The sequence below is a fragment of the Sus scrofa genome, chromosome 7 (genome assembly GCF_000003025.6).
Source record: "Sus scrofa isolate TJ Tabasco breed Duroc chromosome 7, Sscrofa11.1, whole genome shotgun sequence".
NCBI classification, from domain to species: Eukaryota; Metazoa; Chordata; class Mammalia; order Artiodactyla; family Suidae; genus Sus; species Sus scrofa.
In genome coordinates, this window is record NC_010449.5 from 120,999,966 (window position 1) to 121,026,569 (window position 26,604).

A 26,604-nucleotide genomic window follows, 5' to 3' on the forward strand; every position below is an offset into this window, starting at 1 on the left:
GTGGTTTCAGGCTCCACCCCGCAGAGAAGGCCAAGCATGGTACCGTGTGTGTTTTTCTTTTCCCTCCCTCCCCGTGTAACATGGCTCTTCGGGGGAAAACCTTTCTCTTTTGCTCGTCACCGATTCCTCCTTAATTATCTGCTCTCATGAATCATGAGAAAAAAGGTGTAGCTCAGTGGCCCAACAAAAGCCATGTGATTCACTCCCAGTACATCTGTCCCCAGACAGAGCCCTCAGCGCAGGCTTGGACAGCTGATGTCACGTGTCCCCCAGACTCCTGTCCCCCCCAGGGCCAGCAGCAAGACGGAGAGGGAGCAGGGTGGGCTTCCAGGGTGCTTGGAGGGCTCTGGCGCGTTAGCTCATTGTCTGGACGGCGTGGATTGGGGTAAGTGAGGGGAGGGGCGTGAGGCCAGGTTTGTCTGTGCACCGGACCCAGAGTTGTTGTCAAGGTCATGATCACCTGTCCAGGGATCGCCACGTCTCGAAGTCGTGAGGAGCCGGGTCCAGGGAAGCCCAGCCCTCGGGGCCTGCAGGCTCTGACCGCGTGCGCCCCATCGAGGTTCCCTATCACCGAGGGCCAATGATAAAAACCACGAATCTGTCACCCTGTAACCACGGGGACTGGGGAGAGGAAACTTCTTTGAATATTTTGTCCCCTGCCCTCTCAACTGCGGTGCAGTGAACGCAGTGTGACTTTCCCTGGCTGCCTGCTCTCGTCGTCGTGCTTGCCATCAACGCACACCCACTCACTTCTGTATAAAGTGACCCGGACTTGCAGGGCGTAAACTTTTTGTTTCTGCTTCTTCAGTCGTGTTTACCTGGCACCCCTGTCGATGCCAGCCCCTGGGGGCCGAGGAAGTTCGCGTTTAAGGCTACTAGGCCGCTGTGTACATAAGGAGGCCAGTGGGCTTCGAGAGACTTCTCCGAATGCCATGGCAGGGGTCATGCACTGATTGGGGTGATGGCTGTTTTCTCTCGCCAGGTGTTTCTTTTGCTTCTTCCCTGGTTTTAAACATCATATTCTGAACAGGGAAGGTGCTGGGAAATGTCTTCAGTGAAGTAGGTGCAGCCACCTCTTTCCGCGGATCCGGTCACTCTGCTCTTTGGAAGATCATCTGTCGTGTTATTGTCTACACAGCCTGTGTGACGCTGCACTTCCGTAAAAGCATAAATTGGGCATCTTTTGGATGTCGTGAAGAATATCACCTGTGTCTTGGATTCTAGAGTCAGACAGAACTGGTTGGAAATCCCAGACTTAATCACTGAATACCTGTGTGGATTTGTATACATCTTTCCGAGTCTCTGAGCCACTCTTTTCTCATCCGCTAATGGTGGTAATAAGCAGCCACTTCTAAGTCATGGGGCTTAGGTGCTTAGGGCGCCGTCTATTGAACGCCATGCCTGGAGTGTTGCAGGCAGTTGGCAAGTTATACTTGTAATTCCTTTCTCATTCAAGCACCTCTTCCCCTGAAAGCAAAGCTGTGGTTTCTCCCGTGCTGTCGGAACCTTCCGCACAGAACCATAGTTAGAAGCTCTGGCAACTAGGTTTCTTTGTGTAACAGTTGGCCTGTGTTCCAGAAAAGGCCAAAGGCAGCATCCGTTGCAGCCCAGGCTGATGCTTACGTCTTCTCTTGCCCTGCAGTGAACAGAGTATCTGCCAAGCCCGGGCTTCCGTGATGGTCTACGATGACACCAGTAAGAAATGGGTTCCCATCAAACCTGGCCAGCAGGGATTCAGCCGGATCAACATCTACCACAACACTGCCAGCAACACCTTCAGAGTTGTCGGGGTCAAGCTGCAGGATCAGCAGGTGGGCACATCCACGGGCCTGTGACACGCACACACACACACCCTCGCAAAAAGAGGTCAGAGAGGAGTAAGGTCACGATTTAGGGTCCGAAGGTCCAGGTTCAAGGTCCAACTCCATTTCCTCCCACCCCAAGGTACAAGCCCTTGAGGAAACGGTCCTTTCTGAACTTCAGTTTTCACATCTGTCTTCTAGAGACATTCATCCACATCCCGCATACCTCACTGTGTTCCCGTCTTATTAGCACGTAAATAAAATAGGAGTTCCCATCGCAGCGCAGTGGTTAACGAATCCGACTAAAAACCATGAGGTTTCGGGTTCGATCCCTGGCCTTGCTCAGTGGGTTAAGGAGCAGGCGTTGCCGTGAGCTGGCGTGCAGGTCACAGACACGGCTCAGATCCCGTGTTGCTATGGCTGTGGTGTAGGCCGGCAGCAACAGCTCCCATTCAACCCCTAGCCTAGGAACCTCCATATGCTGCAGGTGCGGCCCTAGAAAAGACAAAAAAATAAATAAATAAATAAATAAATAAATAAAATAATAGATGTGAAATAGCTTTAAAGAATATACTCTACAGGAGTCCCCCTGGTGGCTCGTCAGGTTAAGGATCAGACATTGTCACTGCTGTGACACAGGTTCAATTCTTGCCCTTGGGAACTTCCGCATGCCACGGACACAGCCAAAAAAAATATACTCTACAAATGTGTCAGTATTATTCTGTGCCTACGTAGAATAAGTAATTCTACATAATAAGTAGAATAAGTAAGAATACGTAGAATAGGGAGTTCCCATCGTGGCACAGTGGTTAATGAATCCGACTAGGAACCATGAGGTTGCGGGTTCGATCCCTGCCCTTGCTCAGTGGGTTAAGGATCCTGCATTGCCATGAGCTGTGGTGTAGGTCGCAGACACGGCTCAGATCCCCCGTTGCTGTGGCTCTGGCGTAGGCTGGCAGGTACAGCTCTGATTCGACCCCTAGCCTGGGAACCTCCCATATGCCGTGGGAGCGGCCCAAGAAATGGCAAAAAGACAAAACAAAAAAAAGAATACGTAGAATAAGTAAGTAATTCTACGTAAGTAATAGAGCTGTGAAGATCTCTGGCCCACCAGCCCCTTAAGTCTTACTTTGGAAGGAACATCAAGATGCTTTGAGGGAGTTCCCAGTGTGGCACAATGGGATCAGCAGCATCTCCGGAGCCCTGGGATGCAGGTGGGTTAGGGATCTGGTGTTGCCACAGCTGCGGCTCAGATCGGATCCCTGGCCCAGAAACACCATATGTCTTAGGGAAACCAAAAACAAAGAAAAAAAAGAAAGGGGGAAAAAAAGTGAAAAACAAAACTTTAAAAAAAAAGGGGGGAGTTCCCCTCGTGGCTCAGTGGTTAACCAACCCTACCAGCATCCCTGAGGACACGGGTTCTATCCCTGGCCTCACTCAGTAGGTTAAGGATCCAGCGTTGCTGTGAGCTGTGGTGTAGGTTGCAGACGTGGCTCGGATCCCACGTTGTTGGGGCTGTGGTGGAGGCCGGCAGCTACAGCTCCATTTAGACCCCTAGCCTGGGGACCTCCATATGCCGCGGGTGTGGCCCTAAAAAGACCAAAAAAAAAAAAAAAAGATTTGGGATTCTGGAGTCATTTCTCTCCTTAATAGCACATCACGCAAATCAGATGCATTTGCGGGTGTGCCTGGGAGTACCAGGTGCAGATCAGTGCCCGGAGGTCCGCCTGTGTCGGGGTGGTCAGAATGCTGCACGGTGCTGTGGGCTGCAGCAGACACCAGGCAGGGGCTTGTGTGGCTTAACCCCGGGACTTCTCTCCCTCCAGCCCCCTTCTTAGGATGTTTTTAGCCATGAAATGAACAGATCTGTAGTTGAGCATCTGTGAAAACCTCTACCTTAAATAGAGTCTCCTGGCCTTTGTCAGTCAGGCCTCGGTGGAGCTGAGCAGCAGGTTCGCTGCTATCTCTGCGAGAATCGTCCTGTCAGCAACTAGGAAAGAGAACAGAAACCTCAGACCCTATTTTTAGCATGTTGCCTATTGAATGGGCTTCTGCTTTGGCCAAGATAGTCCAATTCCATTTCACATGCTTGTGGCTAAAAGGGACCCTCTCACTTCAGAGCCCCTGATAAAGGTAGTCTGTCCAACCCAGACGGTACCTCCAGGGACACCCCCGGCCCTCGTTGATGAGCCTTTCTGCTACGGAGATGACTCTCAGAACCTTCTAGAAGCTGCTTCCCTGTTCTTCCAGTTCACTGATTCTGGCTCTGCCTTTCAGAGGCACCCAACACCACAGACTGCAGGAGATGTAACACCTTTAGCCCCAAGTACGGTGACAACCAGAAGCCTCTTGTACGTTTCCCCAGCGCCCGTGGATGGGGGCTGGCGGGGCAGGTCCACCCTGGTACTCGCCCCTCACCTCCGCCCCATCGCCTAGGGCAGTTCCTGCCTCCTTGCAGATGTTCCTGGAGTGGCTGCTTGCATTGCAACCAGGCTTCCATTCCTGCCATGCCTCTCGTTGCCCTGCAGCACACCCTGGCAGGGTGCTGTGGGGTTCTGGCAGGGACTCAGGACGAGAACTGGATTTCCCGAAACCAGCACGCACCTGCTCGCGGCACTGCGGCCCCTCACGGCCTTCTCCGGAGGACAGCGCGGGGTGGGCGCATTCGGGAGACCTTGTCCCCGTCCAAGGGCGGGCAGCTGTCCTCAGCCGTCCTCCGCGCTCCTCCGGGTTGCCTCTAACCTAGAGCACTTGTGGGGCCTGACAGAGAGGTTCCCACACCCCCTTCCGCTTGGAGTTGCACGTTCCACTGCCAGGCCCCCAGGACGTGCTTGAGTCTCCCCGCTCGGGGGCCTGTAGGCGGAAGCCATTCTCAGCCAGTGGGGTGTTGCAGGCCGGGCGGGAAGCCTGCCCAGAGTCGCTCGGACGGCCTCAGGGAAAGGTCGGGTTTCACTGGTCTCTTTCCAGTCATTGTGGATTAAAGGTCAGACCCCTTGTGAGAGACAGGGGTTCTCAGTCTACACCCGGAGAGGGCCGTCTCACATGCTCGCTGCTCTTTACGGCTCACCGAGCGCCCTCCGTGTCTGATGGTCCAGTCTCCCTGGTGACCCACGAGGATAATGGCACTCACGTCCTCACCCCCATCTTGCTGAGCAGGTGGACATAAAGCCTGGGGACCCTTGTGGGGAAAGGGCTGGTAAGTGACAGCGTCACCAGCCAAGGTCTAGCGGAACCTCACATCGAAGGTGCGAGCCCTGCTGTGCTCTCAGCCCGCCGCACCTCCCCCTCGTGTCGGGACCCGCTCGGAGGACCACAAACTGGAGTCTTTAAGCGGGAGGGCATCCAGACCCGTGAGAGGTCCGGAAGCAGCCTGGGGACACCTGAAGAAGGAGCAAGAGACGCTTACTTAGAGGAGGGAAAAACCGAGAGGGGCCTGGCCACAGTTAGCAAATCTCCCAAGGGCTGCCGTGCGCAGGGAGCTCTCACTTCTTCTGCGAAACGCCTAGAACAGGACTCGGATGACAAGGTGGGCCCCCTGATGAAGCTGCCGGGCACTACGGTGAAGGTGTTTTGACCTCCGTGAAAGGAAGCACTTTGTCACAAGCGCTCGGGGGAAGGCAGAACGCTTGCTGTGCACGCAGGCCGGCCGTGGGCTCACCTGGGAGGACAGGGCAGCTCGGAGAGGTTAGGATGAGGTGACTGCAGGGGCCTCTGCCAGCCTGTGGCTCCTGTGGGGTTTAGATCCAGGTGAGTCTGGGAGACTCTTCTCCACTATCAACTTCTCTTTTTCTGGTCTTTTTTGTCTTTTTAGGGCCATACCCATGGCATATGCAGATTCCCAGGCTAGGGGTCGAGTCGGAGCTACGCCACAGCCACAGCCACGCCAGATCCAAGCCACGTCTGTGACCTACACCACAGCTCATGGCAACGCCGGATCCTTAACCCACCAAGCGAGGCCAGGGATCGAACCCGCATCCTTGCAGATCCTTGTCGGGTTCGTTAACCACTGAGCTACAATGGGAACTCCTCAGCTTCTTTCTTCGTAAAGAGCTCTTGACTGTTCTTGTGCAGAAGCCTCAGACACAGGCTCGACAGTCTTTGGAGTCGCAGCTCCTCCCTTGAACAGGAAGGAAGCTCCCACTTCTTCCCACACTCCCCAAAATAAAACACGTGCAAGCATTATAATTGTGGGCACTTATGCAAAAAGGGTCTATTCTGGAGTTCTCTCCGTGGCACAGTGGGTTAAGAATCTCATTGCAGTGGCTTAGGTCACTGTCAAGGTGTGGGTTTGATCCCTGGTCTGGCACAATTGGTTATAGATCCGGTGTTGCTACAGCTGTGGCTCAGATTCAATCCCTGACCCGGGAACTTCCATGTACCATGGATGTGACCATTAAAAAATAGGTTTATCCTTCAGCACCTGTCTAGATTAGTCCTACCAAAGCTTGGAGAATTATGTTTAAAATAAAGCTGTAAGGACACAAGTTGAATGAAAAAGTTACATCTTACAGACATTAACCGAAAGAAAATGGTATGACTGCGTTAATATCATACCAAATAGACTTTATGGCAAGAAGTGTTACCAGAGATAAAGGACCTTTGTAATGATAAAAAGGCTTAATTAAATAGGAAGACTAACCATCGTAAGTGTGTAGGCCTCTCATATATCTTCAAAATATATAAAGCAGGGGGGAGTTCCCTGGTGGTCCGGTGGAAAGGACTCAGTGCTTTCACCACTGCAGCCCAGGTTGAATCCCTGCTCTGGGAACTGAGATCCCACAGTAAGCCACTGCCCTCAGTGGCCAGAAAAAAAAGTGTTTTAACTAGAAGTTCCCTGGTGGCTCAGTGGGTTAAGGATCTGGCGTCACTGCTGTGGCACAGGTTTTATCCCCGGCCTGGGAATTTCCACATGCTGAAGGTATGGCCAAAAAATATATATAAAAAAAAAATATATATATATATATATAAAGCAAAAATAGACAGACCTAAAGGGAAAAATAGAGAAATCTAGAAGTGTAGTTGGAGATGCTAGTCATGCCTGCAAGAAACTGACTGAACAAGCAGAGGGAAATAAGCAGGCATCGGAAGTCTGAAGAGCATCACTGGCCAACTCAACCTAGTTTATGTTCATGGGAACTAGAGCCGGCCTCAGGACTGCCAGGTGAACACTGAGCATTTACCAACACAGACTGTCTGCCAGATCATAAAGTCAGTCCCAACCAATCGAAAGGGATTAGAATGGTACAGTTTTTCTTTGACTACAGAGGAATTAAGCCAGAAATCAGTAGCAGAAGGATAACTAGAAAATCACCAAATGTTTGAAATTAAGCGTTATACTACTAAATAAGTCATGCCCTCCCCCAAAAAAATCACAGTGTAAATCAGAAAATATTTTGAATAGAACAATAATGAAAATGCAGTTCCCATGGTGACTAGTATCCGGGAGGACATGGGTTTGATCCCTGGCCTCACTCAGTGGGTTAAGGATCCGGTGTTGCTGTGGTCTAGGTCGCAGATGAGGCTCGGATCCCGCGTTGCTGTGGCTCTGGCGTAGGCCAGCAGTTGGGGCTCTGATTGGACCCCTAGCCAGGGAACCTCCATGTGCCCCTGGTTCGGCCCTAAAAAGAAAAATATATATATATATATATAGTCTAGATAGATCCACACACATCTGATCAGTTCATTTACGACAAAGGCACCACTACACTTAGTGGGCAAAAGATGGTCTTTTCAATAAATGATACCAGAACAGTCAGATAATAATATAAAGAATTAGCTCAGACTATAGCCCTAGATTAATTCAAAATCTATCTAAATATGAAAAGTAAATCAGGGAGTTCCTCTTGTGGCTCAGCAGAAACAAACCCAACTATTGTCCATGAAGTTTGGGGTTCGATCTCTGGCCTTGCTCAGTGGGTTAAGGATCTGGCGTTGCTGTGAGCTGTGGTATAGGTCACAGACTCAACTCGGATCTGTGTTGCCGTGGCTGTGGTGCAGGCCAGCAGCTGTAGCTCCGATTTAACCCCTAGCCTGGGAACCTCCATATGCTGTAGATGCAGCCCTAAAAAGCAAAAAAAAAAATTTTTAATTTTTGAGAAAAGATGAGAGACCAGCAAAGAACCCAGAGAACTTCTAGAACAGCTTAATCACACTCTCTCAGTCTAATGGCCAAAAGTAGAGAATTTCTGAGGATTTTCAGGTTAGAACTAGGACCAAGAAGAGAATGATGGGAAGAAAGATTTCAGTTCATTATATGGGCAGTCAGAAGCAGCTCAGAGTCCCAGGCTATAGACTTGACCTGTTGTTTTTTTGTTTTTTGTTTGTTTTTTTGGGGGGTTTTTTTGGCCCCACCTGTGGCATACCGAAGCTCTCTGGCCAGCAATTAAATCTGAGCCAGGAGTTCCCGTCGTGGCGCAGTGGTTGATGAATCCAACTAGGAACCATGAGGTTGAGGGTTTGGTCCCTGGCCTTGCTCAGTGGGTTAAGGATCCGGCGTTGCCCTGAGCTGTGGTGTAGGTTGCAGACGCGGCTCGGATCCCGCGTTGCTGTGGCTCTGGCGTAGGCCTGTGGCTACAGCTCCGATTCAACCCCTAGCCTGGGAACCTCCATATGCTGCGGAAGCGGCCCAAGAAATAGCAACAACAACAACAACAACAACGACAAAAGACAAAAAGACAAAAAAAAAAAAAAATCTGAGCCACAGCTACAGCAACACCAGATTCTTTGAGCCGTGGTGCCAGGCCGGGTATCCAGCCCGGACCTCTGCAGGGACCCAAGCCACTGTGGTTGGATCTTTCATCCACAGTGGGAACTCCAGACTTGGCTTCTAAATTCCCTTCTCCCCTTCCTTACTGTGTAACCCTGCACACGTCACTTGTTCTCCCTGGGCCTCAGTTTCCCCCGCTGTGGAAAGGGAGGGTCGAGGTCTGTCCTCGGTCTGGTCTCTGAGTTCCTTGCCCGGGTCTTCTGACCGCACTGCTGCCATACTCTGGATAGGCATCAGCCTCCCGCAGTTCCCACCCTCCTAAGTCCCTGCAAGGACGCAGCCAGCCAGAGAGCTCCGATCATAGGATTCCACATCTCATTTCCCCAGAACATCCCCTCCGATACCCGGAGACAGGAGTCGAGATGCACTGAACGGTGTCCCTTTAACCCGCCTCTCTATCCCTCCCCCATGCTCAAGACACCGTGGCTTCTAGACCTTCAGTTTAAAACATGTCCCTCTCACTTGCTCTGGTTTGTTAATGTCCACTGAACGTGCAGCACCAAAGCCAAAAACCACTTGAACACGAAACTTCTGGTGCAGAAAGGAAGAGGCTGCTACCTCCCTGGTCCTGGTCCCCACACCGCTGCTAACGAGTCCCCTCATCTTGAGAGTCGGGTTAACCACACGTCGCTGTGCATCTCTTCGTGGTGTATGCGACAAAACCGCCAGCCCTTTTTCTCGTGATCTGGAGCTAAACTCAGAGAGAGAACCACCCCAGGACCCTGGGTCTAGATGTTGCCAGGATGGGATGTGATGAGGAAGTTAGGAAACGGTTACGCTTCTTGAGTTAGTTTAGCATGTAGTGTGGACAAGCTCCCTCTCTCACTCGCTCACCCTCTGTTCTCGCGCTAGGACAACCCAACTCCCCCCGCCCCACGTGAAGACTTGGAAAAAGCTCTGGATGTTGCCCATATTTGCTCTCCTCCGGCCTTCCTTTATCCAGCAGCTGCAGGCAGTGGGGGCCAGTGGGGGCAATAAGTCAGCCCTGGCCAACAAGTGGCATGGCATGGCCATGTCCTTGTGTAGCTCTGAGCCTTTTCCCGAGCCCACCTTCCTTACTGGGGGACAATAGAATGACCGTCTCCAGGTTCAGATCACAAAACCCCGGAGCCTCAAAGCCAGAGGAGGTCTGAGAAAGCAGCTTGCAGCTCTCCCCCAGCAGGATCCTTGCCTGGCGTCCCTGGCAGCAGCCCATGCAGCCTTATCCAGACCGCCTGCATGTCTCCATCTCTGAGGACCTTAACATTCCTCAGTGAGCCCTTGTCAGCATCCTGCTGTGTGCGTGTTAAGTGATTTCATGTGCATAATTTCTCTCATTCCACCCCCCGTCCCCACCTCTGGCAACCATCTGTCTGTTCTCTGTAGCCACAAGCTTTAAGAGTCCACGTACAAGAGAGATGACACGGTATTTGTCTTTCTCTGTCTTACTTATTTGACTTAACATAATACCCTCGAGACCCATCCATGTTGTCACAAGTGGCTAGATTTAGTTCTTCTTCATGGCTGAATAGTATTCCATTGTGTATATATACCACAGTTTCTTTATCTATTCATACATCAGTTGGACATTTAGGTTATTTCCATATCTTGGCGATTGTAAATAATGCTGCACGGGAATGCAAATATGTTTTTGACTTAGTGTTTTCATTTGCTTCAAGTAAATACCGAAAAGTAGAATTGCAGGTTCACGTGGTAGTTATGATTTTAATTTTTTGAGGAACTTCTGTCCTGTTCCCGATAGTGGCTGCACAAGTTTACTTTCCTTTCCCCCCAGCAGCGTGGGAGGGTCCCCTGTTCTCCACATCCTCGCCAACGCTTTATTTCTTGCCTTTTTGGTCACGGCCATTCTGACCTGCGTGAGGTGGTGTCTCCTTGTGGGTTTGATTTGCAGCTCCGTGGTGATTCGTAATGTGGAGCATCTCTTCTCGTATCTGTTGTCCATCTGTATGTCTTCTTTGGATAAATACCTATTCAGATCTGCTGCCTGTTTTTAAATGGATCGATTGGTGTTTTTGCTATTGAGTAATACAAGTTTTTAAATAGATTTTTAGATATTAGTCCCTTATCAGATAAGTGATTTGCAAATCTTCTCTCCCATTTGATAGGTTGCCTTTTCATTTTGTTGATGGTCCCTCCTTTGCTGTGCAGAAGCTTCATGTTTGATATAGACCCGCTTGTTTATTGTGGCTTTTGTTACTTTTGTTTGTGGTGTCAGATTCCGACCTGTGTCAGGGAGCGTGTTTACCCCTTTTATATTTCCTTCCAGGAGCTTTATGGCTTCAGATCACATGTGTGGAGATTAAACAACATCCTACTAAACAACCAGGGAGTTGAAGGAGAAATCAAAAGGGAAATTTTATATGCTAGAGGCAAACAAAAGTGGAAGTATAACTTAACCAAATATGTGGGGCGCAGCAAAAGCAGTTCTAAGAGAAGTTCCTAACAAAAATGCCTACCTCAGGGAACAAAAAAAATGTCTCAAATAACCTAACTTTACACCCCAAGGAACTGGAAGATGAACTAAAGAAGCCCAACGTCAGTGGAAAGAAGGAAATAACAAAGATGCGAGCAGAAGCAAATGAAACAGACTAACAGGACAATAGAGAAGGCTGGTGAAACGAAGAGCCAATTCTTTGAAATTATAAACAAAGCCGACAGGCCTTTAGTTGGAGGAAAAAGAGACAGGACTCTCTGTGCTCACGTTGAAATGTCCGTACCACCCAACGCAGTCAACAGATTCAATTCCAAGGGCATTTTCACAGAAATGGAACAGTAATCCTGATATGTGTATGGAACCACGAAAGACCCTAAATGGCAAAAGCAGTCTTGAGAAAGAACAAAGCTGGAGGCATCACATGCCCTCATTTCAAACTGCGTTACAAAGATATGGAAATTAAAACAGCATGGTATTGGCATAAAAACAGACACGTAAATCAGCAGGACAGAATGGGAACCTGGTAATAAGCCACACAGATGGGGTTTATTAATTTACGTCAAAGTTGCCAAGAACATGGGGGAGAATGGGCTCTTCAATAAATGGTGTTGGAGTTCCCGTCATAGCGCGGCAGAAACGAATCCGACCAGGAACCATGAGGTTGCAGGTTTGATCCCTGGCCTCGCTCGGTGGATTAAGGATCCAGCATTGCTGTGAGCTGTGGTGTAGGTCCCAGATACGGCTCAGATCTGGCGTGGCTGTGGCTGTGGTGTAGGCTGGCAGCTGCAGCTCTGATTCGAGCCCTAGCCTGGGAACCTCCATATGTTGTGAGTGCGGCCCTAAAAAGACCGAAAAAAAAAGAGCCAGTAAAAGATGTTGAGAAAACTGAATAGCCACATGCAGAAGAATGAAAATGAGTCCTTTTAACTAATACCCCACTTATCAGCGCACTCTAAGTACTAGACACCATGCAGAGGCATGAACATGAATGAGAATAGACTCCTGCCCTGAGGATCTCGCATCCGGACTTTCCAGAAGATGCATGTCACAGGGCGACCTCTGTGGAACCCCCTGGGGCCCGTAGAGCCAGGGCTATGCGCCCCACTTTATAATCAGAGAAACTGAGCTCCCGGGGGGTGGAGCACCACCCAGGGTGATGTGGCTGGGAGGGGGGCCCGGGAGGGACCCAGGGAACCCGCCTCCCCGCTCAGGCCTCGCAAGTGGAGGCCGTGCCCACACAGCGCCATTACAGTGAGGTAACCGGTTTTCAAGCCCTCGCCGTTCTGTCCATCCTCCCGACAGCTGCCGGGTCCGCTGCACGCCTTCTGACCGCAACCCCGTCTCGCCGACCTCGCGGGGCCCCAGGGGACACCGTATCCCTGCCCCGCAGCAGCTCCCTCCAGCTCACTTACCTTTTATTTATTTACGCGTGGTCCTCGCTCTCTTCCCCTTCAGGTCGTGATCAATTATTCAATCGTGAAAGGGCTGAAGTACAATCAGGCGACGCCAACCTTCCACCAGTGGCGAGACGCCCGCCAGGTCTACGGTCTGAACTTCGCGAGCAAGGAGGAGGCGACCACCTTCTCCAACGCGATGCTCTTCGCGCTCAACGTCATCAACTCCCAGGAAGGAGGTGAGCAGGCTCTGCCGGGGCCCCACGGCCGCGCCCGCATGCCCGTGCCCATGCCCGCCGGGAGGTGGGCGAGCGCCGAGGTCTCCTGGACGCCCTGGGCCCGGGTGTTGGGTGGTCGGCGTCCCGCTTCCATAGTCCAGACCCGCACTTGGCAGAGGACACGCTCTTAGCAAACGTCCCCTGGGTGTTGGGACTGGCTCGGCAGAGTGGACAGGGCGTGAGGAAATGGAGTCCTTCCCCTCGAGGCCCCGGTCCCTTGGAGCGACCGGTTCGTCGTCTGCTCTCTGCAACTGAAAGCGCCGGGCCGGGCCGGGCAGGGTCTAGGGACCACAGAGAGGGAAAGAGGGACCTGCCACTCGGGGACGCCCAAGGAGCCTTCGGAGGGTGGGGGCGTCTGGGCTGGGGTGTTGGAGGTGGGGGCGGGCGTCCCAGGCCCCAGCAAATGCAGAGGCCCCTGGGGTGAGGCCCAGCAGGGAAGGGGTCCCAGCAGGGAGGGGGCCGGACGGGGCTGGAAAGGGGCGGGTTGCACGTCCAAGGGCTCCTGCCTGGAGGAGTCCGGTGGGCATGCTACTGGGCATAGACGGTTAGGGTGGGGTGGCGAGTGGTGCCAGCAGAAGCGTCACTGCAGGGCGGGAAAAGCAGAGGAGCCAAAGCACACATGGCTTTTCTCGGAAATTGGTAACGTCGGTGTCCTTACGGGAGGATGGGGGCCTCCCGGGCGGCAGGCGGCGTGATGGCCGCGAGGGTGCTGCACGTTGCTAGAGGGCGCCACTTGGCAGAGCACGGAGGCAAGACCAGGCTGCAGGGCGAGCCGCCAGCTTGCGTCCTGCTTCTGAACGCCCTCGCCGAGGAGCCCGCAGGCCAGGCCCTCGTTTCTCTGTGCTTCGTGTTCCTCGTCTCTCACGTGGGGGAGAAAGGTCGTCTCTGTGTTTAAATGAGCCGGAAGGTAGGATGTGAGCACGGTGCCTGACACGGACAGATCACCCGGTCCTAGGGTTTGGGACTGCTGCTCCTCTCGTTGCTGCTCCCACCAGACGTGGGGTGGGAGGAGGGGTGCTTAGGACCTGGAAGGAGGTGGCTGTTCGGAGTCTGCTGTGCCTGATACGTTGGAGCTGCGGGACCCAGTTTAAACCCGAGGAGAGTTTTTAAGTAAACAAAGAACACGCTTTGAGGATGCTTCCGTAGGTCGTACTCCAGTGCCTGTAGACGCCTTTCCCTCCAGGAAAGGGCCCCCGGGTTTGTGGATTTTCTGCCGAGAACTCGGGGTGTGTGGCTAGGGGCCGTGGCAGTGTTGACTGACGGTAGTTCCTGAAACATGGCAGCAGCAAATAAGTGTGTGTTAAGCTGTCTTTCTCCACCCGAGCCTTGCGCCTGATGGCGAAGGGAGCTGAGTGAAGGTCTCCCATCTGAGCTGCCCCATTTGGTCCGGGGGTGAGAGTTCGGCTTTGTTTAATCTGCGCACAGACACGTGAGGGGCACGTACACCGAGAGGGTTTAATTTAACCAAGAGACTGGCTCAGAGCAGCTGCAGCTACTGGTTATTGTATGAATTTCACCGTAGAATCGTGAGATCCGTTCATCCAGCCCTCGTTCTCAGGCAGGAAGGCTGTGACCTGTTATGAGGAAATACCTTCTCAGTGCCAGGCAGAGACTCGGATTCAGAACCCGGACCTCCTCCGACCCGCTCGGGTCTGCATGATGTCTTGGCTGGGGTCGGGGAGGGCGGGTGGCCGCAGGACAAGAGGGTCCGATTGGAGACTTTGATCGTCGGTAGCACTTGCCCATCCCAGGGCGAGGGCCTTCGGTGAAGGGGAGGCCTGGCTCCACGAGACTGATGCTCTTTCTGGGGTGTACCTCCTGCGCCACTGAGAAATCTGGAGGGTGAGCTCGGTGAGCTTCCACAGATGTTCATGCAGGGCCCCTGCCAGGTCCTGCCGGAGACCACATCCTTCTGCCCCTCGCCTAGGATGGCAGAGTCACTTCTGTGACAGCAGAGCGCGTGTCCCTGTGTTGGGGCTCCGTGTAAATGGGTCACAGAGCGTGCACTTGGCGCCCGATGCCGTCCCCGACATCACGTCTGAGGGACTCGTCCCGGCACCATGACCGTGGCTGCCGAGCGCCAGTCCTTGGAGTGGCCGCGCCCCCGACCCCGAGTCGCGCCCTCAGAGCCCCGCCTCCAGCCGCCACAGCCACCTTCAATATTTTCTACCGAATCCCGTCCGTGTTGGGAGGTTCTGCTCGCCTCCCCCGTGGGGGGCAGTTGCTGTGCAGTGGGCCCCTGACCAACGCAGCCTGGACCTGCACGGCCCACTTACCCTCAGGTTTTTCCAGCGAACACGTCCGCAGTGCAACCTCGTGTGCAGTCGGTTGAATCTGTGGTCACAGACCCGGGGCTCTGGAGGGCTGGCTGTGAGGCTCCACCCAGGTTTTCACCTGCGCAGAGCGTCAGCGACCCCCGCGTAGGCGTTCAGGGGTCAGCTGTGGTGAAAAAGCATTTGGAGGCAGTGAGGTGTTTTGTTTTGTTTTTTCTTTTTTAGGGCCACACCTGTAGCATAGGGAAGTTTCCAGGCTAGGGGTTGAATCTGAGCTGCAGCTGCCAGCCTACACTGCAGCTCATGGCAACACCAGATCCTTAACCCACTGAGCAAGGCCAGGGATTGAACCTGCATCCCCGTGGATCCTAGTTGCGTTCGTTACCACTGAGCCATGACGGAAACTCTTTCTTTTTGTTTCTGCTTCTTTGGCTGCCCCACGGCATATGGAGTTCCCCGGCCAGGAATCAGGTCAGAACCGTAGTTGTAACCTAAGCTACAGCTATGGCAACACCAGATCCTTAACCCTCTGTGCCAGGCTGGGGATCAGACCTGTGTCCCAGTGCTCCCAGGATGGCACCAATGCCCTTGCACCACAGCGGGAACGCCCAGCGAGATCTTATCGCTCTGCTCCCCGTGGCCTTGGGATACTAAACCCTACTCCCTAGGGCGGTTACGAAGATGGAAGCTCCTAGCGTGTCGTGCCTGGTATGCGGAAAGAGCTCGGACGTGGTCTCATTGAATTTGCTGATCTCCCGAGAGCTTCAGCATCTGTGCTTGCAAAATGGGTCGTAAGTCCCACCTGTGAAGTTGTGGAGAGGGTTCGGTTGCCCCCGCAGGGCCTGGCACCTTGTCAATGCCCCCCCGCCCCGGCGTGTCCTGCTCTCTGCTGGGCAGCGGGGGCTCCTTGGCTCGGGCCTTCCTCAGCCTTTCCCTCCTCCTCCCTCCTCCCGTGTCAGTGACTCCAGGCGGCCTCAGGGTTCTTCCAAACCTGGCAGACACGGGACCCACTTACAGACAAACCTGGAAGCAAATCCAAGCAAACCATAGTGCCCAGAACTTCGTACCCAACAGCTTTCACGCCCACTTCTCATATCTGCTTCTCCCCACAGCCCTGGAGGCAAGTCCCGGGCCGAGAGGGAGCGCTCCCCGCAGTGCAGGCCTAGGACTATCCTGCCCGCGCGGCCGCCCGCTCTCCAGCTCAGGGCGGCGCCTGGGCGCCCTTCTTTCTTCGTCCCCTTCCCGCCACCCTGGAGCTCCTGCCCAACCAGGCCGCTTGCCTTATTCTGGGAAAGAAAGGGCGCGATGGAGCGGTTTTGTCGCCTGACCTCTGCAGGGAAGAGATCTGTTTTGCTGACCCCGTTCCTTGGTCCCCATAGGAAGACCTGTCTTCCGACGCCAGGCCTTTGGGTTCTCTGTCCTCACTTCAGGCTGGACCCGGGGCACCTAAAGCCAGTCGGATAAGGAGGTTAAGTGACGGTCCTGGTGCCCGGAGGCCTCAGTGCCCCCTTCTGCCCCAGGAAGGTGAGCGGAGCTGGCCTGGGCTTCCTGGGGCGCACAGGGCTCTGGTCCCGGGGTTGTCTCAGCGGACAGACAGTCAAGTCCTGGGTGCCCGGGGCTGTTCCTGTCAGGCTGACATCAGGAGGTAGTTTGGGGGGCGGAGAGGAGTGGAGGCAGCTCCCAGTGCTGGCAGCGCCTCCCGGGGGCTCTGGTCCCTGCGGGGGTGCGGGGCTGGCGCCAGCGCCCCATGACAAGGTGTGACGGCCATGCGTCATGCATGTGCTCCAAGTGGGCTTCGTGGCCAAGTTGGATGACACGTAGAGTGGTGGTAGTGACAACCACAGCATCCAGACTTTCTCTTCAAAGCCTCAGCTTTTGTTCTCACCAGGAGCTTCGCACACATGCTCCCCCCGCCCCGCCCCCCGACGGAGCAGCCCGGGCCCAGCGGCCGCACCGGGAGACCTTAGCTGGCTAAGGAAGTACTTCTCTGCACTCAGAGTGCTTACAAGTCAGCTTCTGTTTCCTGTCGCTCGGCAGGCAGCTCCCTCTGTGCACATTTACTCCGACGGGGCTTGGGATTAAAAGAAGTGCTGTGTCTGCCAGATCTTCGTGGGAACTGAGACTTAAACTTAAGGCTTCTGGCTTGAAACCCAGCGTTTCTCCTGCAGCTCTGCGCTGCCTCAGGAGGAGGGAGGGAGGGACAGCAGGCCGGAGCCCAGCCTGCCCCGCAAGCCCAGGTGGTCTTCCACTTTGCAGATCCAGGGCAGCAGGGTGAGGGTAGCTCACGGCACGTTGCAGCCACTCGCAGAAGCAGGACAGAGGACACAGGCCTCGGGTCAGTGGGTCTGCGTGGTCCGGGCGCCCGGCCCAAGGCCAGCTGCGGAGAGCGCTGCCTGGGCTCACTCTGGCTGCCGCTGTCGGCGGGCACCACCGCCCTCTGGTTGAAGCTGCCAGTCAGGCGGAGGAGGAGAGTCACGGGCTTTGCCACCCGGCCCAGCCCGGCCTCCCTCCCCCGTCCTCCATTGTCTTGGCAAACAGCAGCTCACACTTCATTAAGTGCTTCCTCCCAAGCCTGCTTCTGACTCGCCGAGTGACTTTAAACAGGTCACGTCTCTGTGCCCCTCGGCGTCTCCGTCTCTGTGTTTACTACCTAGAGTCGCGTCCGTAGGTCGGAGAGATCGCCTGGCCGTTCCTTCATCTGGCTTCTCAAGGGAGGGAAGGGGCCTAGGAGTTGGGAGATGTCGCTGCTTCAGGCTCTCGGGTGTCTGGGTGCCTGTTTGTGAAAGCGTTTCCCTGAATGATCCACTCCGGTGACAAGAAGAAATCAGAGGTGTAGACAGGCAGGCCTTCACTCGGGCACATTTACAATAAGTTTAAAGATGGGAAGGATCGGGAGCGCCCGTCGTGGCGCAGTGGTGAACGAACCTGACTGGTATCCATGAGGACGCGGGTTCAATCCCTGGCCTTGCTCAGTGGATTAAGGATCTGGCATTGCTGTGAGCTGTGGTGTAGGTCGCAGACGTGGCTCAGATCCCTAGTTGCTGTGGCTGTGGTGCAGGCCAGCAGCTACAGCTCTGATTGACCCCCTACCGTGGGAACCTCCATATGCCACGGGTGCAGCCCTGAGAAAGAGAGACCTGGGAACCTCCATATGCAGTGAGAGCAGCCCAAAAATGGCAAAAAGATAAATAAATAAATAAATGAGAGAGAGAGAAAAAAGACAGGAAGGATCTTAGAGATACTTTAGTCAAGGCTTTTTTCCCCCAAATTTTCTTTGACGTTTGGGGCTGCTTCCCTGGTTCAGGGGGACTGATGGGGGGCTCTGCGGGGGGCACAGGCTCTGGCGAGCACGACCCAAGCACAGACCTTGGCTGGTCGTGCCAGCCCCCGCCCGGGCAGCTGCAGGCAGCCCTCAGCCTGCACATCCCCCCGCCCCGGGCCTCGTCTTTATCCACAGCAGCCCTGGGGCAGCTGCCTTCCCACCGGGCTGTCCCGCTGGGGGAGGACTGATGTAACCTCAGTCCCAGGTTCCCCAGAACTAGCGCCCGCGAGGCGCACGCGGGAGCTCGGGAAACGGCCTTTTGACCTGAATCTCAGCAGCCCTCAGAGGACCCCGAGCTCTGGTCTCCTGGTCCCAGCGCCACACCACACGTGTGGCCTCGATCAGGCACAGGGGCCCTTGGGGGCCTCAGCTTCCTTCCTCATCTGAGACATGCAGCGCCCGTGGTCCTTGAGTGGTGCCAGGTGACCTGCTCAGGTGAGGAAGGGGCATGGGGGCCGGGAGACCTGGTGCTGGGCCGGCCGCGCTGCGCACCTGCACGCAGCCTGGGCAGGTCACTGCCCTCTTCTGGGCCTTGGTTTCGTCATCTGTAAGGTGGGTGGCACACCTGCATCACGGCCCGAGGCTGCAAGGGGGTGGTGGGTATGGACAAGGACGGGGCCACTCGGCCGCAGTGTCTGGAATCCCCTCGCCGCCGCCACTTCACACGTGGCTTCAGGCGCGTCTCTTCTCCTCACAGGGCAGCGTGGCAGGGAGGTGGCGCTTGGCGCTGGAGGACGAGGCGGGAGCGCTGGCCACAGGGCTGTGTGCGGGCAGCTGTGCGGTCAGGTTCTGTCCCACACATCCCACCAAACACACGGGCTGAGGAACTTAATTCTCTCAGCCAGAGCCTAACTGTGTTCTAGAAAAAAGCACTCCTTTTCCTCTCTTAACAGTTTTAACATGTGCTGATCTTTCCTTTTTTTGTTTGTCTTTTTTGGGCTGCACTTTGTGCACATGGAGGTTCCCAGGCTAGGGGCTGAATTGGAGCTGCAGCTGCAGGCCTACACCACAGCCACAGCAACGCAGGATCCTTAACCTGCTGAGTGAGGCCAGGGATTGAACCCTCATCCTCATGGATACTAGTCAGGTTCATAACCCACGGAGTCAACAGGAACTCCTACGTGCTGAATTTTCTAGAAATGCAGCGACCAGTACTTCAAAAGAAAACTGTGCTTTCGTTTGTAAGTGTTCCTAGAGTTGCTTTCTGTTTTGGCAAATCTTACCTCCAGCGGCATCACTCAGGACACTTTGTGAGCCCCGTTGGCTCGGTGTCTGTCGGTGGCGTTGGCTGCGAGTCTCCCGCAGGTGTTGACAGCGCCCGTCGTGGTCGGCAGAGCCTCGCACGGCGCCGCGTGAAGTGCACAGTACACATCGCTTCTCTCGCTTCCCTCCTTTGTTATTTTTTTCTGATATAAGTACGTAGGTTGTGTAATCTGTGATTTCGCTTCAGGATAGCTCGGGACACTGCAAAATGTGTGTAGTAGAGAAAGGGGCCCTTGGGTTTGGAGGCTGGACTGGAAGTTCTTTATTTTTTAATTTTCTTTCATGTCTCTTGTCTTTTTAGGCCCGCATCTGCGGCACATGGAGGTTCCCAGGCTAGGGGTTGAATTGGAGCTACAGCTGCTGGCCTGCACCACAGCTCATGGCAATGCCGGGTCCTTAACCCACTGAGCGAGGTCAGGGATCGAACCCACAACCTCAGGGTTCCTAGTTGGATTCACTTCCGCTGTGCCATGATGGGAACTCCTGGGCTAGAAGTTCTTTAACAGGCGGGGGTTTCCGACTGGTGTCACGTCTGTTGTCTCCTTCGATCACATCACTAACAGCACCGGTGGACGGCCACGTCCGCGCCCGGGTTAGGGTTAGGGTTTCAGGGCTGAGAAGACCAAGCTCCAGAGGGAGGGAGGGAGGGAGGGCGCGCTGGCCCGGCTGGGGTTAGAACCACTTCTCTTCTGCAGAGTGGAAGCCACTCGCGGTCTGCGTCAGGCAGGGAGGATGTGCACTTAGGAGGCCGGATTCGCAGGAAGAGCCCCATTCCTCCCGCGTCTCCTCTGCGCCCTTTGCTCCAGCCCTTCGACCCTCTAACACCGGCCACCTGCAGGGGGCATCTGGTCCCCCAGGATAAGGGCTTAGCCTCCCCCACCCCTCCCCACAGATGCCGGTCCCTGTGCTTCTGACCATCGGACTCTAAATCAGAGGGTCCTGTGACCTCTTCAGGTCCCACTCTGTTGCCAGAGTGGCTCACGGAACTCAGGGAACGTTCTGCTTAACCGAATCACCAGCAAGTTTATTCAGAAAGGGCAGAGCTCAGAACAGCCAGGCAGAAGGGGGCGCAGGGCACGGCCTGTGGGACCAGGCACCGAGCGTCTGTGCCCTCTCTGGGTCCCCCTCTCCCCGTTTCTCTCCTCTTCATAAACCTCTTTTCTTTTGCAAATCACCTTTTCTCACCTAAAGAAAAAGAAGTACTGAGCTGCCTTCGTGTCCGTCCTGTGGAGGCCGCTGGCACTTTCCACCCCACCTGCCATTCACACATGGCCCCCTAAAAGGGTAACCCAGGGCACCCCTTGCCAGTCTTCCTCTACGCTGGGCCCCTGGCTGCCCCTCCCTGGCATCACAGAGCCCGGGGCCTGGGGTGGGTGGGCGGGCCCTCGTACGTGGCCACCCAGCAGCACCGAGCAGACCCCTTCACAGGACCCCTGCCCGTCATGCCTGCTGGTCCCCGCACTTTCCAGCCTCACTCCTCCTTTCTGGCTGCCACCACAGGGCAGTCCCTCCCTTCCCACACTCCTGTGACCCTTTATTTATGCCCCATCCTGACAGGAAGGCCGCTGCTTGGGGTTCCATCCCTAGCCTCTGAGCCCAGTCAGGCTGGGAGGTCAGAGTGTCCAGTTTGTCTCTGAACCTTCAAAAGCCAGCACACCGTCTGACCCATGAGCTCCTGCTGCATCCCCACAGCTGAGGAGCAGAGCAGACCTGGGGGATTGCGCTGGGCAGTTTCTCCGGATAAAGCTGTGCACAGGGCCGCAGCCCAGCCCCGACCCACCTCCCTGGCGCCCCCCAGTCCAGTCCTCACTGTCTCTCCCCGGCAGTGTCCCGGTACTTCTGACACGACCTTTCTACAGGGTCAGGGTCAGCGCCGCAAGCCCCTCGGCGGCTTGGCTCCTGCCTCCCTGTGATCTCCTGCTCCCCGCTGGAGCTGCTGGAGCTGCGAGCCCCGCAGCCCCCCCCGCCCCCACCCCCGGGGCCTGCCTGCCGCTGCCCCCGCTGACCTGCTCGGGGCTCCTCCGCCTTGTCGTCCGCCTGGCCTGAGCCGGAGACGTGCTCATGCAGACTGTGAGCCCCTCGAGGGCAGGTGCCTGGGGAAGGCCCCGCGTGTCCAAGGTGCTGGTTGGGCGGCTGAGTGCGCCTGTCCCCCCGCGTGTCTGTGCCTCGAGCCTCTTGCTTCCTGCCATGACACCGTCTCTGCAGACGACACGACGACACGAAGACGACGTCCTGAGCTGGCATCGCCTGTGAGACGGGGCGCAAGGTGAGGGTGCTATCTGTGACTGAGGGACATGGCGCATAGAACTGTCTCACACAGAAATCGCACCCGTCACCTTGGCCCTCCTAGCGCCGCCCTCCGCGGAGGAGGGGTTGTGCCCCCCCGCCAGCAGCCTGTTCCTGACTTCCCGCCGTCTGTGGCCCTGGGGTCTGGGTCCAGGCACTGCTTGTGCCAAGGGGGTGCCATCAGGCAGGTGACCTCCTGAGACTCCCTCTCTCATCTCTGCAGCGGGTCTGCCATCCCTCCCTCCCGGGGTTGTTGTGAGGGTGGCATGAGGTGATGTTTGTGCCAGGTTTTGTCATCTACAAATGACTGTAACAATTTGAAGTTACTGCTGTTTTTAATATTAGCAAAGTTAATAAGCATATCAGGAGTTCCCGTCGTGGCACAGTGGTTAACGAATCCGACTAGGAACCATGAGGTTGCGGGTTCGGTCCCTGCCCTTGCTCAGTGGGTTAACGATCCAGCGTTGCCGTGAGCTGTGGTGTAGGTTGCAGACGTGGCTCGGATCCCGCGTTGCTGTGGCTCTGGCGTAGGCCGGCGGCTACAGCTCTGATTGGACCCCTAGCCTGGGAACCTCCATATGCCGAGGGAGCGGCCCAAGAAATAGCAAAAAGACAAAAAAAAAAAAAAAAAAAAAAAAAAAAAGCATATCAACTCCTGTGAAGAATCCTTGGGAGACTTAGGGAGGCCAGGCTGCTGGCTGGGATGGTGAGTTCAAGTTCAGGGGCCGAGGAGAGGCTCTGCCTGACCCTGGGGTCTCCTTTGCACCTTGGCTCTGCCTCCTTGGGGGCCCCTAACTTCGAAACATCCCAAGAGCAGCCGGCCACCCTCATTGTCATCCTTTAAAGAACTACTAGCTTATGGGAGTTCCTGTCATGGCGCAGCAGAAACAAATCCAACTAGGAACCATGAGGTTGCGGGTTCGATCCCTGGCCTTGCTCAGTGGGTTAAGGATCTGGCATTGCCGTGAGCTGTGGTGTAGGTCACAAACACGGCTCGGATCTGGCGTTGCTGTGGCTGTGGTGTAGGCCAGCAGCTACAGCTCCGATCAGACCCATAGCTTGGGAACCTCCATGTGCCACGGGTGCAGCCCTAAAAAGACAAACAACAACAAAAAAAACCTACTAGTTTAGGAGTTCCCTGGTGGCTCAGCGGGTTAAGGATCCAGCATTGTCACTGCTGTGGCTTGGATTCAGTCCCTGGCCTGGGAACTTCCATAAGAACTGCTGGTTTTGGCATCCCCACTGTGCAGCGAAAATGAATCCCTGGCCTCGATCAGTGGGTTAAGGATCCGGTGTTGCTGTGAGCTGTGGTGTAGGTCACAGACGTGGCTCAGATCCCACGTTGCTGTGGCTGTGGTGCAGGCCGGTAGCCGCAGCTCCAGTTCGACCCCTAGCCTGGGAACTTCCCTATGCCAAGAGTTCGTCCCTAAAAACCAGAACCAAAAACAAAAAGAACCGCTGGTTTGTTTGAGGTTCCCAGTGCAGAATGTCCAAATGGTCTGTTCCAGACGCTGCCTCGGCAGTGCCCACTGAGTCCTCCTCAGGTTGGGGCGTGGTGAGCAGCCTGTGGTCCGCACAGGCGATTGATAGAAATGACACAGTGTCTGGGGGCAGAGGACGGAGAGCCAGGCCCTGTCACCCGGAGCAACTGCGAAACCTTGAGCAAGCCGTTTCCTCACCCAGAGGCTTCGTCCTCACCTTGGAAGTGCAGGTATTAACCGCCTATGGAGCCGGCTGTGAGACTCAGCAATTGCGCAGACAGACATGGGTTTCATGAGCTGTGAGCGCTGGAGGGATACAGACTGAACACCCAGTCCCTAGACCCTCCTGGGTCGCCCCCTGCCGAAACGGCCAGAGCCATGAGGGGGCTGCCCCTCGTGCTCCCTGAGGACAGGAATGTGTCTTGAACCTGCCCCACCTGTCTCCTAGGGTCTCCCCAGCAGCCTCCTGAGACTCAGGGACACTTTAGGAATTGTTGTCCCCACTTTAAGGCGAAGAAATGAAGGCTCATGGCAGTAAGTGACTTGCCCAAGGCCAGGCTAGTGAGTGACAGAGCCCAAGCCTCCGATTCGAAGTCCACGTCTCTGCCCAGTGGACCAGACAGCCTGCCGACGAGACCCCGGTCAGCTGGTACCCCCTGCGCTTTCTGAATCTTAACCCAGCTCGGTCATGGGTCAGTTTTTACGGGCGTGAACCTGGCTCATCTTTGTAGCTGCAAACCTCCATCTTCCGAAATAAGTCACAAATTAATTAACATCCATTTCCTTCACACCTGCATCCTTAGTCTCTTTCCTGAAGAGTGGCGATTGCGCAGGTCAGCCTTCTGCCAAGTTCAGCTCGTATAGGGTAGGAGCCAGCTCAAGTGTTTTGGTGAGTGACCATCGCACGGACTCAGACCCAAGGGCTAGACTTGGAGACGGCGTGCAGCTTCTGCAGTGGACGGTGTGAGCATTCGAGGCCCTCCCCCTCCTGCTTATCTGCCGCCTGCCTTCATTCATCATTTATTCATTCAACAAACGACTGGGTTTTCACAGCAGACAGCCACTTGCTTTGCCTGCTTCTACGCGTAGCCTGAGCTAGTCTGTTCTCCACAGAGATTGACCTGGTCACGTCTGGGTCGGGTGAGGTCGACCCTCACTCGGGGCTCTGCAGGCACGTACGGTCTTACCCAGAGTCAAGTCCCAACCCTGACCAAGGCCTGCTGGGCCACCCCGGCTGCTTTCCGCCCTCGCTTCCACCCCACGCTTGACCTCGCCCGCTTCCTGTCACACTGGTCTCCTCATCGCCCACCTGCTCCTGACTCAGAGCCTTTGCACCTGCTGTCCCTTCTGCCAGGGGTGTCCTTCCCTGCAGGGGACTCGTGGCTCCTCCCCTCCTTCCTGTGCTCACACAGCAGCCAGTCAGAGGGGTCGGACCCACACCCGCCTTCCACTCTCCTTGCTGTGTCTCTCCTGTTACATGTTGCCTGTCTCCCCTCTGAGGCCCAGGAGAGTCGGCTGCGTCCATGGCTGTAGCCCCAGGGCCCCGCACAGTGATGTTTGTGTGGCCGATGAAGGCACGGGCGTTTTCTGGGCCTTTCCTGTTCCCAGCTGGGTACCAGCACACGGAGGTGGCTAAGATGTGGTTCCCGTGTCAGCAGAGCTCCGTCAGGCAGAGAAGAGAGGCTTGGCCGGACAGTGTGGCACGTGCTGTGTCAGAGGGAAGTCCAGGGCCTCAGGGGCCTAGAGAGGAGGCCTGGTGCGTAGGGACAGGGCTCCAGGGAAGCTTCTGGGTGGGCGTGCCTGATCTGGGTCTTGAAGGATGGGTAGGAGTTTGCCGGTTTGAGAGGAGAGGGCAGTCGAGAGGAAGCTGCACACGTGCACAGGCACAGAGTGTGCTGGAGCTGCGGGCAGGAACACGTCCCATCCTGATGGCTGTGGGACCAGGGAGACCTCAGGAATACCAGGGCCAGGTCTTGAAGGCAGCCTTGGGGTGTAACATTTTATGGCCTAGACTTTCCCCTGGAGCTTTGAGGGGGGTGCCCTCCAGCCTCCCCCTGCCAAACAGACCTACAAAGGTGAAGAACAGCCTGGGAGTTCCCATAGTGGCTCAGCAGTAATGAACCCGACTAGTATCCATGAGGACACAGGTTCGATCCCTGGCCTTGCTCAATGGGTTACAGATCCGGTGTGGCTGTGGTGTAGGCCAGCAGCTACAGCTCCAGTTCAACCCCTAGCCTGGGAACTTCCATATGCTGTGGGTTCAGCCCTAAAAAGCAAAAACAAGATAAAAAACAGCCTGATATTTGGCCCTGGAGCCAGGGCTCTTGCTGGGGACTAAAAGGGGTTCCCTGCCAATTCCCAGCTGCCTGGAGCTGCCCGAGTGCTGAGAGCTCAGGGCTCAGGCTCCCTGGCCTTGCGCCACACCCCATGACTTCTGACGGAATAGCGGCAATTTGCCAGGGCCACTGGCCTCAGGTCCCCACTGTCCGTGGATGGCCCCCTGCCCGTCTCCCAGCCTCAGAGGCACGCAGGGCTATACAGGGTGGCAGAAGGCTGGCACCCAAAGAGTCCTGGCTTGACCCCGTGTGACCACCGATGTTGGCCCACTCGTGCCTCTGCGACTCCGTTTCCCCATCTGTTGCCTGGGCTGATAACAGCAGCTTGCCCCCTTGTCTGGAGAAGTAGACACGGTGACACGGAAGCAGAAGCATAGGGCACTTCTCTTATACCCGTGCCCACGGTCCAGCTCTGATAAAAAGGCAGCCTGGGCCCGGCTGGCAGGGCTCAGGAGAGGGGCGTCGCCCAGCCCCTGAGCAGCCCCCTGGTGGTGGGCTTGCGGGGCCGAGGTGGGAACCCGCCACGTCACAGGCAGAAGGAGCCCCCCAAGAGAGGTGGGAAAAAGAAGCCTTTCAGGAAGACGCAGGTGACCTACCCAGCAGATGCAGGGCTCGGGCAAGAGGGCCCCGGAGGCCCGGCTCGGAGGGCAAGTCGAAGGGCCGTGTCACCGTATGCCTGTCCTGTGGTGTGCGGCGTCACAGGAGACCCCGTGTCCCGGGTCCTCGTGAGTCCTGGTTGTGCTGCACAGCTCATGCGGGCCTTCTCCTCCATGCGCCCCTTTCTCTGACCGGAACCACCTCCTATCCAGTTAAACCGATGCCCCAGGAGGGCGGTCTGTGCCATCCTGTTTCCGCAGACGCTGCGGGCCCTGCGTGCACCACCAGGGGCTGTGGCGTGGGGGCCTCTTCAGTTTAGGCCTGGAGGGCGGAGAGCGGCCCCCCACTGGGACCTCAGGGGCCCGGCATGGT

At 55.7% G+C, this 26,604-nt stretch overlaps 1 protein-coding gene and 1 non-coding gene across 8 annotated transcripts in view; both read left to right on the forward strand.

Annotated features, from left to right (window-relative positions):
* EVL (Enah/Vasp-like) overlaps positions 1-26,604 on the forward strand; it is a 144,743-nt gene that overhangs the window by 88,152 nt on the left and 29,987 nt on the right. For all 7 annotated transcript variants that reach the window (XR_002345582.1, XR_002345580.1, XR_002345581.1 and 4 more), the window contains 2 exon segments: positions 1,643-1,811; positions 12,458-12,635. Coding sequence is in view for 4 of the 7 variants with exons in the window: in XM_021098188.1 (XP_020953847.1) it covers positions 1,643-1,811; positions 12,458-12,635 (347 nt within the window). In the remaining 3 variants the exon portion in view is untranslated.
* MIR342 (microRNA 342) lies at positions 21,796-21,875 on the forward strand. The gene has a single exon (NR_038565.1). It is a non-coding gene; the product is annotated as a microRNA 342 (primary transcript).